The sequence below is a fragment of the Typopeltis vanoorti genome, chromosome 4, assembly GCF_054136105.1.
Source record: "Typopeltis vanoorti isolate ZY-2024b chromosome 4, IOZ_Tvanoo_1.0, whole genome shotgun sequence".
NCBI classification, from domain to species: Eukaryota; Metazoa; Arthropoda; class Arachnida; order Uropygi; family Thelyphonidae; genus Typopeltis; species Typopeltis vanoorti.
Genome location: NC_143552.1, coordinates 8465501 through 8480806, shown reverse-complemented (window position 1 = coordinate 8480806; position 15306 = coordinate 8465501). Strand labels below are relative to the sequence as shown.

At 34.2% G+C, this 15306-nt stretch overlaps 1 protein-coding gene across 1 annotated transcript in view; it reads right to left on the bottom strand.

Annotated features, from left to right (window-relative positions):
• tws (protein phosphatase 2 regulatory subunit tws) overlaps positions 1–15306 on the bottom strand; it is a 508363-nt gene that overhangs the window by 113331 nt on the left and 379726 nt on the right. The window contains exon 7 of the mRNA XM_090390994.1: positions 5528–5789. Within this exon, the coding sequence (XP_090247120.1) occupies positions 5528–5789 (262 nt within the window). The remainder of the gene's footprint in view (positions 1–5527; positions 5790–15306) is intronic.

Here is a 15306-nt window from a genome sequence, read left to right as displayed (position 1 = left end):
TATGCCAATTTACAGTTTCAGATTTTACAATTCTGATGCTTTTTTCCCCAGTAGAATAACAAATAGATCAAGCATCCTTAAGACAGAAAACAAAACTTTTGATTCAGCGTTTCCTCAAACATAGAATTAGAATGTCAACTCCAAATATCTTCTTTTATTTACTAAATACTTGTTGACAGTCTCAACTCTTCCAGTTTAAAGATTCACAATGCTATGATTCCTTTTCGGAATCTTCTATTAATATTCTTCCAAATGTCACATTTTCTTAAAAACTTCCTAAGAACAAAATTCTCTGGTTGCCATTCTCAAATTTCCATTCTCTCTCTCTCTACTTGTTTTTCTCCATTCCCCCCGATACTGAACACGCTCTCTCTCTCTCTGTCAGCTGTCAACAAACCATCAAAACCATCAAAGTGAGCATGCATAGTCTATGTATATGGCAAGCGAGAAGTTACATATAACGGCTGACACATTTCGTTAGGGACAAAGAGAATGTTTGCATAGTTGAGTCTACAATTTACCTATAAAAGCTCTTCAACATTAATTCTTTTTAAATACTGTTCTTTTCAATGTGATATCCATTTTTTATCTTGAACCAGCTTTATGATATCACTATCAACAATGACTAGGAATATATTATGATGTAATTAGTTGTATCAATTAAGTCTTTTTATTAAAAAATAAATGCTTTTACATCTAATTGAAAAAAGAATACAACTTTAATCACTACTTATTTTTTTAGCTTAGTATAAAAAAATGCAGCTTTTTTTAAAATCTATCAGACATGCAGCCACCATTCTCATTCACTAACAGACATTCCCCATTGTTAGTTCATAAGGCTCTTGGTTTTTTGTGAAGTATTGTACTTTTGGCAAGAAACCTCAGCAGCAATTTGTTTGTAAGATAATATGAATTACACCGCATTCCTAAAAAATGAGAAAATCAGGTTTTGCAAACTCACACTTTGGGAAGATTTACAAAATTAAGCATAAATAGAAACAAAAAAAGTTTTCTCTATTTTATTTACTTACTAGAAGAACTTTTTCTAGGTATGAACTAAATGAAGAATCATTTGGTTCCTGAATCAGTTTATTTTTGTCCATGGCAAGTAGGATTTATTTCTTCTGGAAGATTGGATTTTTCACCCTAAATCTCAAAAAAGACCACAATACGCGTTTGGGAATAATTACTTGTGATATAAGTATAGTTTCTGGGAAGCTACTCCTCTTAAACACTATTAATATAATTATGGCTATTATAGCCTGTTTTTATTTAGGAGTGTCCCTTATTTTAATACATTGGCTAACATCACTCAAAAAAGGGGTATGTATATATTTTTAGGGCATTATGTCCCAGTTTCCACATAAGGACATTCTTCCCCTTCGTCCCCCCCCACACACACAAAAAATGTGGCCCTAAACAAAATAATATACATATATTATTAATAGTAACCCGGGTTTCCAATCTTATTTCCCATGTCTAAACGCACCCCCCATGTTCCCCCCCCCCTATAAACAACCTTCAGCAAGATCTTGGAATTGGAAGGCATCATAGAACCAAAAACAAGGTATGTACAAAATTTTTTCCACCTCTTTTATTCTGCCATATTGCCTTCTATACTCACCCATAATGTCCTAAAAATATATATATATATATATATCCCTTTTTTGAGGTAATGTTAGCCAATGTATTAAAATAAGGGACACTCCTAAACAAAAACAGGCTATAATAGCCGTAATTATATTAATTACTTGTGATATGTTTGAAGTGTGTGGCCTGACAGGCCTGTTTAACTATAGTGGAGGTAATGTGCCGTTTGTGTTCATCTTTTCTAATTGGGATGGTGCATCCTATTTCCCCTATATAAGGTAGGTTACAGGTACACTGAATTTTGTAGACCCATGGGTGGGCAAGGTATGGAAGAGGATCTTTGGAAGAGCTAAGTAAATGTCTTAATTTTGCCACTGGTTTGAAAGTTCTCTCAATATTCTATTTAAGTAGTATTCTATTTTTTCCAAAATGTCCCTAATGTATGCTATGGCATTCTTGTAATCTTTTTTTGTTTTTTTGTTGTAGTCATTATCATCATCATCAAATTACTGACATGTACCCTCAAAGGGTGTACAGGATATGATAGTACTACATCAAAAATTTACATCATTACTAACTTCCTATCTACAATTTTCCTCCAAATCAGTCTGTCACCTGTTACTCCAACATTATCAAATCTTATATTTCTATCTTCTAAGGCACTTTTTACCATATCAATCCACCTATATATCTTAGCCTTCCTCTGGGTCTTTTTCCCAACCTTGCAAAGAACACTTGTTTTGCTAATCTTAACTCTCCCATTCTGTGTAAGTGACCATACCACCTGAGATTAGCTCTGCTAACACATTCTTGGATGCTGACAATGTCAAGTTTTTTCCCAATATCCTCGTTTTTAATATGATATTGCCATTGATGCCACCTGTTCCCATCCCTAATCTTTCTCAGGACTCTCATATCTGCAGTCTCTAGTCTTTGGTCAAGTGTTTTACTTCTAACCCAGCTCTCAGATCTGTAAGTTAAAACTGGTTTGAACACTGTCTTGTATACAGCTAATTTAGTGTTTTGACTAATTTCTCTCTTATTCCATATAAATTTATTCAGTTGACTTCCTACCATGTCTATTTCAATATTTAATTTATTATCTTCATTAAAAATTGTGCCTAAGTAGCTGAAATGTTTTACTTGTTCTATAGGTTCTCCATTCAAAATGCAGTTGATATTTTCAATGTTTCTGCCTATTTTCATTGTCTTGTTATTGCTGACCTTCATACCATATCTATTACAACAGTTATTCAATTTAGTCAGGGAATCTTGCAGACTTGTAGTGGTTTTATTTAAAAGTATAACATCATCCACATAAAGCAAAGAGCTGAGATTAACATCTCCAATTTTGATAGTAGGTGTAATACCACTTTCCTTCATAATGTGATCCATATAGATAATGAATAACAAAGGGATAATGTACATCCTTGTCTGACACCAGATTTAACATTAAATCATCTTTCTGTACATCCTTCAATTCTAACTGCTGACTTACAACTCAAAGACTTAGGTATCCACCTGGGTACTGAACGAACAAGGATGGGCTGGCAATTTGGGATTTATCCAACCAAATTGTATTCTTATTGGCTTAAATTGCAATATAAAATGATGGTTTGTTGTAGCCATTTTTTACAAATATTTGGTTAATACCAAGAATAGCGATCAGAACTTTACCACCTTTGCTGCGAGTTGCCTGAGTTTGTACTATGTACTTGGACTATGTGCATTAACTCACGCTAGTAGTCGCTGATACTTTTATAGTTCACTATCCTATATTCGGCATGAAACTCGCTGATTCCAATCTCTGAGTTTCTCATTTGGTTTTAAAACAATGTGGGATTTAATATCCCCTTAATTTAAATAATGTTTATATCGCTGAAATGAAGCCTATTGGCTCTTCATATTTAAGTTTGATTAATAATTTCAAAGTCTTGGTGCAGGGCTTGTTCATTGAAGCATTGTTAGGACTCTGTATTTGAGGGTGCTGATGACTCCTAGTTTTTGTGCTGGATGCTGGTATGAATTTTTATGTATGTACTAGCCTGTTTGAGTATGTTTGCAGTAGACTGTGAAGGAGAGGCAGCCTGAGGGAAGACATGTGACAAGTGTGTCTAGAAAAGAGAGTTATTGTTTTTGATCTCGATGGTGAATTGAATATGTTTGTGTTGTTTGTTGAGGTAGCTTAGGAATGTATTTAATGTTTCATGGCTGTGGGGCCTAATGGTGATAATATCATCAACATATCTGAGCCAGACTTTGGCTTTAGGCTGGCCTAATCTAGAGCTCGTTACTCAAAGCCTTTCATGTAAAAGTTTGCTATTTGGTTGATTTGGGGCAGGAGCCCATGGCTGTAACTTCTTTTTGCAGGTAAAAATTATTTTTCCAAGCGAAATACCCGTAGTGGAGTACATGGGCAAAGAGATCCATGATATTGGGCAGAAATATGTTCTTTAAGAGAAGAATAGTATCATTGATCAGGACAGTAGTGAAAAGGACAGTTATGTCAAAGCTGACTAATAAATCTTCATCACTGAGTGTAATGTTTCTAATTTTGTTTATGAAGTGTTCTGTATTTTTTATGTAGGAGAGGGAATGACTTACCTACTCCTTGAGTGTAGCTGCTAGTTTCTTGGCTATGTGATAATTAGGGTTGTTGATTCCTTTAACTATCAGTCGTAGTAGTGTGTTTGCTTTGTGTATTTTTGGCAGGCCATAAGATCGGGGAGCGTGGACATAATGCAGTATTATCCTCTTCAATACTGTGGCCTCCCAGGGGTCTACAAAATTCAATGTACCTGGAATCTACCTTACATATGGGACACAGCAAGTACTGTCCCAATTAGAAAAGATGAACACAAACGCCACATTAAATACCTCCACTATGGCAAAATAGGCCTGTCAGATCATGCACTCCAAACATGTCACAGAATTGACTGGAAAGGAACCAAGTCCCTACACCACACCAAAACCCGGTTTGAAAGAAAATTCAAAGAAGCATGTGGAATGCTGAAACATCATTCAAATCTGAACAAGAATGATGGATTAATTATTCCAAGAATTTGGATGACCCATCTTCAACCCATATGCCATCCAGAACAACCCAGAACAGAAGAAAATCTTAATTTGGGAGGACTTGAGAAATTGTTTAATGTAGCCCCCCCCCCCTGCCATCAGAGGACAAGCTAGGGTAAATAATTAACAAATATTTAGATTCATTTTATTTTTGTATAGTGTAGTGTCATGTAGCTTGTATCTTGAACATAAGTATGTTTTCCTGATGATGACCTCAATACAGAGGTCAAAACATCGAATGTTACTTTCTTAATGATAAACAAAGCAGTAATTATTCTAACAAGTGTGTTGTGTCTCCATAAATTCTTCACTATGAATGCCGACCACTGTGTAACCTTAAAAGAATGAATTATGAACAATAATATCAGTGTCAGGTTCAGGAGATAGCTGTATACTCTCTCCCCACTCTCCTGAAAGGTCTTGATTCATTGAGAGCTTCAGCATGCTAATAGTGAAGGCCTTATGATTATGAAGACTGGCTACTCACCTATTTTCAAGGTAACACTTATTTTAACTAACATTAACAACAATAGGTATGGCTATAGGAGTTCTACCTAATTTTATTTAAAAACAAGACTGCAGTCATGGCAATATTAACTTTTATAACTATTATACTTCAAATAGATATCTCCACACACACACACACACACACACAAAAAAAGATTTCTGCAAGTAGTTTTTGGTTCTTTATTTTGTAATAGTATTCTAAATATGTAATTGTTACTAATCATTAAATATGAACAAATATATGATTGGGCAAATTTTTTGACAATGTGGTCAATTCTGTTAAAATATATGAAGAATATAAAATACATAAACAATTAACAGAAAAAGTGATAAATCGTTTTTATTTTGTAATTACCTGTCAGCACCATTCCAGCAGCATTCAAATTTATCAAATATGCAATCATTTTCATAGAGACTACAAAGTTTCGAACGAAGATATTCATGCACATGGAAAGATTCTATAGGTTTTGTGTCCATGTTTAGGTCCCAAACCTTAACTGATAAATAATCCCTAGATATCATGTATCGTCCATTGTTACTAAATTTTACGTCAGATATACTTGATATGATCTCCGAGAAGAAGCTGCGATTTGTAGGATCTTCAGGCTCTTCAAATACTGAAAAATTAGATACTTTTGAAATGTGATATATTATAGCAAACATATGAAACTGTAGTTTAAAAGAACACATGAACTGACATGTATAATTTTCTTACACAAATTTAATAATGCTGAATTACCCTAGTGACTAGCAATGCTTAGTTATCAGACAGTACAGTGCTCGAGTAGGCAATACTCTAACTGATTATATAAAAATAACATGAACATGCCTATTTCAGAAATACATTCCTCCTATTGTCTAGTACAATTGCAATAAACTTAAAAAAAAAACTATCTGGAGAGTATTACCAAATGATAACTCTGCAGTTTTATCAAAGATCCTTTAAATACACCAATGTAAATGAATCATTTTTCCATGATAAAATATATAATCAGGCAAAAGCTTGCTGCAGATATGCATATGATGCTGAATAGAAGATACTAAAATATTTATCAGTTCCCTGGCTTGATTACCAACGATGTTTAGAAGTGATAGTCACTTTTAATATTTAACCATGTTTGCTAATTATTCAAAAAGTGCATGCAGCAAAACATTGCAAACTACATTTAATTACCATATAAAAATAGTATATCAAATCAAAATAGAATCAAAGAAAATTCTATTGTGTATTTTCAGCTATTGCGAATGTGCACAAATGTAAAAATGTTACTGCACTTACAACAAGTTTTTTCCAGCTTGTACATGCAAAAATTCCTCCAATTACAAAATGGTAAAAATGTTTGGTATTTTTTTTTTTTTTTTTTTGACAATGTTCAACTCAGTCAGAAGCCTTAGAAGAATGAGTAGGGATTCTTTTCCTTGTGAGAACTTAGCTTTTTTCTGATGCACTGTGAGGCAAGTTTGCTTGATAGTGCATCAAGAAATAACCATGTTTAATGAGAAGATAGAGATGCCTGCATTTAAGACAAGGGGGGCCCCCCACTTCATTCTCTCTTTTTTTTTATTCTTACATTATATGCAGTGCAGATGATGTCCCCCAAAGGTATGCCAAACACATATTGCAGGGATAGAGCACCACACAAAACCTGATATTATGCATCAGGTAGGCCCAACCATCCAAACTATATTTTGTGGAATTCCTTCTATAATAATAATTGTGCATGTGCATTTATTAGATATGACATTCAAAAGAATGGCAAAAGATTATACATTTCCTATTCACTGACAAGTCAGAGAGTAGAAAAGAAAAAGTACCAAGTTTATGACACCCAACTCACCCACAGTACCAAGGTACTATAGATTTGCAAATTTTCATGGGTAGGATTAGCACTGAAATATGCACACACATTCTTATGGTTTCCTTCTCTTGGATGGAAATCCCACTCTAAAGCAAACAGCCAAACTAATTCTTGCTGAAATGAAGGCCTTCAGTCACCATGCTACCAATGTCTTGGTTCTCGAACTAATGTGCTAAGGCAATTAAAAAAAAAAAAATAATAATAATAAATAAATAAAATAAAATAAACAATTATACAAATTAAGTGGATATTGAATCCAATATTATTTCAAAGCTGAATATATAGAAACTACAAGAGTTTTGTGCTGAATATAGAAACCATACAAGTTTTGGAAGATCCAAGAGTAAGCAATTTTTCAGGACAAGGGCAACTCGTGGCAAAGATGAAGTAAGTTCTGATTACTTTCCTTAGTATTCTCAATAATGCAGCGCATTTCCTTGCAGATATGTATGATGCTATGCATTATGGGAAGGGGTCACTACCCAGACCGGTTTCGACCTTCGTTGAGGTCTCATCAGTGGGTGCCTGACCCAGATGCAAAATGCCCAAGTTGAAGTGATGTAGAAGTCATTCTTTCCGATACGAGTTGGCAAAAGGTGTCACATTTTAAAAGGTACTAAGAATTACTGGAATAAAGAGCCAAGAGGCTTCACTTCAGTGATGCAAAATTATACAAATTAAGTAGATATTGAATCCAACATTATTTCAAAGCAGAATATATAGAAACTACAAGAGTTTTGTGCCGAATATAGAAACTATACAAGTTTCAGCAGACCCAAGTGTAAGCAACCTTTCAGGACAGGGGCAAAGGTCAAACTGGTCTGGGTAGTAACCCCTTCCCATAATGCATAGCATTATACATGTCCACAAGGAGATGTGCTTGCATTATGGAGAATACTAAGGAAAGTGATCAGAACTTACTCCACCTTTGCCACGAGTTGCCCCTGTCCTGAAAGGTTGCTTACACTTGGATCTGCCGAAACTTGTATGGTTTCTATACAAGTTTCGGCAGATCTTTGGCACGAAACTTTTGTAGTTTTTATATATTCGGCTTTGAAATAATGTTGGATTCAATATCCACTTAATTTGTGTAATTTTGCATTGCCGAAGTGAAGCCTCTTGGCTCTTTATTCCAGTAAAATAAACAAAATCAACATACTGTAAATGGCCCCAGAGAAGAACTCCAGCTTCACACAGTTGTCCACACACATATGCCTATCTGGTATTTTGGTCTAGATGGGCATCAGAAAAATCCTTAATAGCCTGGATATTAACATATCTTCTGGTCCAAACAGTATATCCAAAAAAAGTTATGAAAATTTGTACTCCAAGATGAACATCCATCTGATACCATTTCTAAAATTTTTCAAACTCATCTGGGATCTATCCTATAATAGAAGAGCAAGCTTCTATTCTGGCCATTAAAAAAAGAGAGGGGTAAACCATCAGCTATTCCATTACCATTTCTTCAGTTCTTTCAAAAATTACATAGAAGGTAATCAACAGTCTACTTCTTCACCTATAACAGGTCATCCTGTTAATTCAAGTGACCAGCAATAAGGATAATGCCACTACTGATCTCTACAGATCTCTCAAATAACATGCCCACCTTCGATCAGAAGTCGTGGAATAGTTTGGAGAAACTTATCTGGTTATCTGGTATTTCCAGAGCATTTCTGACTGCAACTACTATCTTATTGTCTACTTTTTACAGTTCGGTTTCAGGTTTCTTCTAATCAGATTTCTGCACCAATGCCAGAGTAATTCAGGGCTATGTATCTTCATCCATAACCTTCTTCCTATATATAAATGACCATCTCTCGCTTCCTAGAAATCCTATCCATAGTTTATGAATAGGATTTCTTGTTATTAAACAGCTTATGAAAGTACACTACAGTGATAATCTTCATTTGCCAAACCTTGCATGGCTCAAATACCACAAGCTATAACTAGGTCTTCCATAACTAATGTCTTAAATGATCTTTCACATTCCAGCTGGGTGAGGCAAACTTGTGAAATAATGCTACCAAAGTACAGTCTTGGCTTATTAGTTACAAAAACTATTTCACCTCAGTTTCCATGAACTGTGATTATTATTCACACCACTAGCCTTCATTGTCATAAACATCTACTCATGGTACTTTTTACTGAATTGGCTATGATCCACCCTTCATTTTCCTTTAAGATTATTAAAACATAAGCAGCTGCTAGTTATCTTCCACACATGGCTCAGTTTCAGGAACTTACCAAAACAACTTTTCACCCTTCTCTTTCATTCTAACTATCTCTATTCTTTGGAGCACCTTCTTGCTGTTTTCTCAGAGGAATACACTTAAATGTTTAAGAAATATATATATATATATATATATATATATATATATATATATATATATATATATATATCAACAGATTCTAACTTTCTCCTTAACCACATATACTACTCATCTTTTCAATGTGTGGAAATGACATAAAAATAAATAAATTAAAACCAATAAGCATGTACTCAACTCATGAAGAAAATGTAATGCATGCAATAATGGACTTCAGACATAACAAATAAATCATTTTGAAAACACTGTAATAATGTAATTTTGACCAGATTTTGAGAAAACTAACAACAGGTATAAGCTTTCTTGATCTGCTCTAATATTTGAAAGTTTTTTTATCCTTTATTGTTCTGAATATACTACTTCTTAAAATTTCCCAGGTTATTAATCAAATCATTTTCATTTCAGGATTTGATTAATAACCTGGGAAATTTTAAGAACTCTACTTGCAGCCAAAATATAATATCATGGTATGGACCAGCTTACCTCTAAGAGGAAAATGTGATCCATATATTTTTAAGTACCTCTCTGATTACTGGAGATCATAATGGGTTGGAGAGATATATGTATAGTATAGTATAAAGCAAGATTTTGAGATTTATAGTAGATTTACTGCCTTTTACAGATGAACTCAACATAAACTGCCTTCAAAAAGCAAACAGATGATGAATATCTAATGTATCAAGTGTAACCATGAAATATGTATGTGTGGAATATAAAGCAAAAACATGTCAGGAATGTGAAGGAAAAATCCATTAATAAAAATACAGGTTTTTAAACATCTACCTCAAATAAAAGGAAATAAATTCATGATTTAAAAAAAGAAAAGAAAAAAAATAAACAACTGAGTTTTTATTTTTATTTTATTTTTAACTTAACATTTCAGTACTTCAAGAACTCATTATGAGAAGGCCCTCTACATAAAAAAAACCCTCACAATCTGCATATACAGGGTGATCAATATTAAAGTATTCCTATTTAAGGGCTTGGAGCACCATACAGCAATCCAAATGCTGCAAAAGCATTTTGAAAATTATGGAGACAACTACCGTGTTTGAATAAAAACTTTAGTTTAATATAACTAAAATCTATCTACAATTCGACGTTTCGACTTTATGTCAAGGTCATCTTCTGGAGCATACAAATATGCACAGGAACAAGCTATACTACAATCAAACTGGTTCGTTAAAGACATTGACCAACCGCTACGACAATTGTTGGCCTGACCTCTGGTGAAAAAAAAAAAAAAAAAAAAAAATTAAACATAAAAAATTGTACATCAACGCTAGAGTCCTATTATTTGTGTTGTCTACTATATACATATATTAACATCATTCCAGCCAGTTGGAGTGGAATGGTTTCTAATACTAGCGGATTGGCTAGAGTCCTGACTTATGTTGAAACTTTCATATTAGGTAGGCTGAATGTGTGCCATCCAGATCCTTGGAATTTTCATGCCATCTTTGTTATTGATATTTGGGTGATTTATCAGGATTTCGCAGGATTCCTTAAATTTTTTTTTTTTTCTTTCGTACCAGGTTTTTGTGCGGTGTAAGGAGTAGGTGCTTTTCCAGTTGATTTGGTGTAAGGTGTTAAGTGCGTGATCTGAGAGGCCTGCTTCACCATAATGGTTATATTTAATGTGTCTAATGTGTTCTTTCTTGCATATAGGGAGTTACTGTTCTTTTGTAAAAAACTAGAGTTATGGGAACAAAAAGGTAAAGCAACAAAAATTAGAAATGTTTGCAAATGTGGATGAATTTATCAAAAACCTAAAAGGCAGAATAGCAACACATCAAAGTTTTATTTGCAACTATTGAAAATCGTTTAACAATGTTGATGAAGAAGTTTAGAAACTATTTTATAGCCATCAACAACATAATGGCAATGTACAAGTGGGTTAGAAATCCATTTCAAATTACCCCTGAAGGTTTCTCCTTTGAAGAAGAGGAACAATTTATAGACTTCAAGCGATGATATCAAAAGACAATTTGCATCTAAATCGCTGTTTGAATTTTGGGCCGGTGTTGATGATGAATTTTCTGCAGTAAAGTCAAGAGCTTTTCATGCACTTTTGCCATTTCCAACATCTTATCTTTGTGAAATTGGGTTTTCTGCAGTGCTGCCTTAAAAACAAGATATAAATCTAGGTTAAATATAGAATGAGAACTAAGAGTGTCAATTTCCAGTGTATTACTATCATATGAAAATCTTTTCTCCACAACACAGGCCCAAGAAAGGAATTTTTAGATTCATATTGTTATTGTTTAGTTTTAATTAAGTTTTAAAAGAGGTATACCATGAGTAGACATATCGATACAAAATTAATAACAGAAAACTCATGTACAAAGATTATTTAATAGTATAATTTTCGCCTGTGTGTCACAGACATCTTCAGTACATTTTAAGCTCAAATTAAACAATAGCTGACAATTCCAAAAAGCGCCACCTAAGTAGCTGGTGTAAGATAACTAAAAAGGTCAATAAATTTCCTAACAAAAAAAAAAAAAAAATGTATACAATAAAAAGTTAGGAAAGATTAGCTGATTTATAAAGTACTATCTCCCATAAAGGGGATAGATGTAAGCCGTCGGATCTGTTTAAGTTAGGAGAATAAAGTAACGTTTCACATGTTTCTTTATAAAGGCGTTCCATGAGGAACCGACTTTTGTGAAGGACTCTTGTCTTTCTTCAATGAACATCTAGTGAAGATGGCATGTTCTGCAAGTCCAGACTTTTCAGGTTTAAAGTATTCAATATAAGATTAATGTTCTTCTAGCCGAATAGAGGCAGATCTTTCTGTTTGTCCGAAATAAGATAATCCACAAGAGCACGGAATCTGGTACACCTGTATAATTAAGATGTGGAAGTTTGTCCTTAGGAGAAGTGAGAAAGGTGGAGATTTTTCTAAATGGTCGAAAGCAACAAAAATATTCAGTGGTTTTAAAACTTTTGCTGTACATTCACTAATGCCTTGTACATAAGGGATAGGAATGTGCATTATTTCTTCTGTATTTGAAGAGGAAGACATATTAAAACTACTCAGAGTTCTTTTAATGAAGCAATTATATCCATGCTGAATCTCATCACCATCCCAGTCAAAAGGCAGGAACTATTAAAACACTGGTTCATCGGGTCCACTCCTTTTGTTCTTCAGACGATCTTTTACAGAAAGAACTGCAATATATAATTTCTTCCTTTCTACCTAATGGTTATAAGAATTGCTTCATTAAAAGAGCTTTGAGTAGTTTTAATATGTCTTCCTCTTCAAACACAGAAGAAATAACGCATATTCCTATCCCTTATGTACAAGGCATTAGTGAACGTATAGCAAAAGTTTTAAAACCACTGAATATTTTTGTTGCCTTTCGACCGTTTAGAAAAATCTCCACTTTCTCACTTCTCCTAAGGACAAGCTTCCACATCTTAATTATCCAGGTGTTTACCAGATTCCGTGCTTTTGTGGATTATCTTATTTCAGACAAACAGGAAGATCTGCCTCTATTCGGCTAGAAGAACACCAATCTTATATTGAATACTTTAAACCTGAAAAGTCTGGACTTGCAGAACATGCCCTCTTAACTAGACATAGAGTTCATTGGAGAAAGACAAGAGTACTTCACCAAAGTCGGTTCCTCGTGGAATGCCTTTATAAAGAAACAATGAAACTTACTTCATTCTCCTAACTTAAACAGATCCGATGGCTTACATCTATCCCCTTTATGGGAGATAGTACTTTATAAATCAGCTAATCTTTCCTAACTTTTTATTGTATACATTTTTTTTTTTTTTTTTTTTTTTGTTAGGAAATTTATTGACCTTTTTAGTTATCTTACACCAGCTACTCAGGTAGCGCTTTTTGGAATTGTCAGTTATTGTTTAATTTGAGCTTAAAATGTGCTGAAGATGCCTGTGACACCGGCGAAAAAATTATACTATTAAATAATCTTTGTGCGTGAGTTTTCCGTTATTAATTTTGTATAGTTTTAATTATTTGCTCAGTATATTTTGCAATATTGATATGTTCCCATAAGCGTAACTAGTTTATTCATACAATGGATTTTATACATTTTATTATTTTATTTTCAGAGTGTATTTTATGATTTTGTTTTAATATTGTTTTTGTGTCAATAAATAGTTTCATTAAATGCTTTTATTTCAACAAAGTAGTTTTTCAGTTTTTTCTTTGATTTCCACTTTCTTCATGCCCCCCCCCCCCCCTTGGGGGCATGCCCCATAGGTTGAGAATCACTGTCGTAAGGTTATGTGCTCTGCATTATCGGATACTAAGGCAAGTGATGTGAAGTTATTAGCTTCTATATATGAGTTGCCCAGTTGTAAAGTTACTTCATATGCAAACTTTGTTTGCTTACACTTGGATAAAGGATTAAACCAAGAATGCAATTTCTTGGCATCTTTTATTTATGTTATGAAGTTTCTGTGAGAAATAGCTCACTTTGCGTTTGAAAGGTTCTTTATTGTACAGAACATGATAGATCCTAGTGCTCACTTTGCTTAGATTTATCAACCTGGTTTACACGGAGCACATTGCTCTGTATTGTCTCTTCTGTATTGTATCTTCACACACATCAATGTGTGTGAAGGTATTCCAAAGGTGAAAAGGTTGAATAAAGATATTAAAATTAAAAGTATTATGAAATCTGTCAGAAGAAGATACTGTGGAAGCAGCACAAGATGAATAATAGTAATAGTCACTTTCATGAAAAGTATAAAGAGCAGGCCAAGAAAAATTCTAGAGAGTTTCTCCAATATGTGATAAGCAGAAGAAAGAAAGAGTATGGTAAGATGATGTTAATGAATGAAGATGGTAGAATGGTAACTGCTGCAGGGGATATAGCCGAGGTATTCAACAAACAATTCATTAGGGTAATTCATCCTCATCAGGGAATGGAAAGAAGTTGAAAGTGTTCCACTTTGCTAAGGCAATTGCAATGATAAAGTTGTGGCTATGAAATATAGGCCAATCTGAATATCTGAAGTTGTGGTTAAGGTGCAGGAGAGGTTAGTGAGAGCTAGGATACAGAGAACAGCAGCATTCTCTTTGACTTTCAGCATGGACTTATTAAAAGGAGATCATGTTTTACAAAGTTGCTTATGTGCTATGAATAAGGTGATGAATGCATTGGACAGAGAAGATGCACATATATGTAATAGTATACTTAGATTTTACAAAAGCTTTTAATAGATTGTCACTTAAAACAGACAGGTGTGGATAACACACTAGCAAGATAGGTATCAGCAAGTTGTACAAGGGGTAGGGGAAGTGGCGTAGCTAGAACTTTTGCTACCTGGGCAGTCCCTGAGTTTGCCTCCCCTCTCAATACACATCAAAAATACTACAAAAAGTCAAAACGACGTATAGGGAAATAAATTAAAACACTATGTTTATTTTTGAAGTAAAACTTGCTGAGTGTCATATCCTGAAAGAGAAAAGTCACTAGTGGTGTGCCACAGGGTCTGTTTTCAAGGCACTGTTGTTCAACATGTGAGTTAATAATATTCGGATGGATTTAAGTGGAGAACAATGATGAGTAAGTAGATTTTATGGCACCACAGGAGGACTTGAATAGATTGTATGAGGGGGAAAATGAGCAGAACTAATCAGGGTAATGCTCAAATTGTAAGGTTCTGAAATTTAGTAAGCAATGATGGAATGCAAAGTGTACACTTCTTGTTCAGCTTCATTCTCACTCAAGTGGAATCACTGCAGTGGATCAAACTTCTCCATTCAGTTCTGTTTAAGATCATGTTCTCCTCTAGACCAAAGTCTTGGAGGTCCCCTCTCAAGCTGTCCAGTCATCATTGTTTGGGTCTCCCCTTATTTCTTTTGCTTGGTGGCTTCATCTCCAGCACTCTCTTTCCCACATAGCTTTTGTCTCACTGCATAACATGACTAAATCACCTCAGTCTAGATTTACTAATATTCC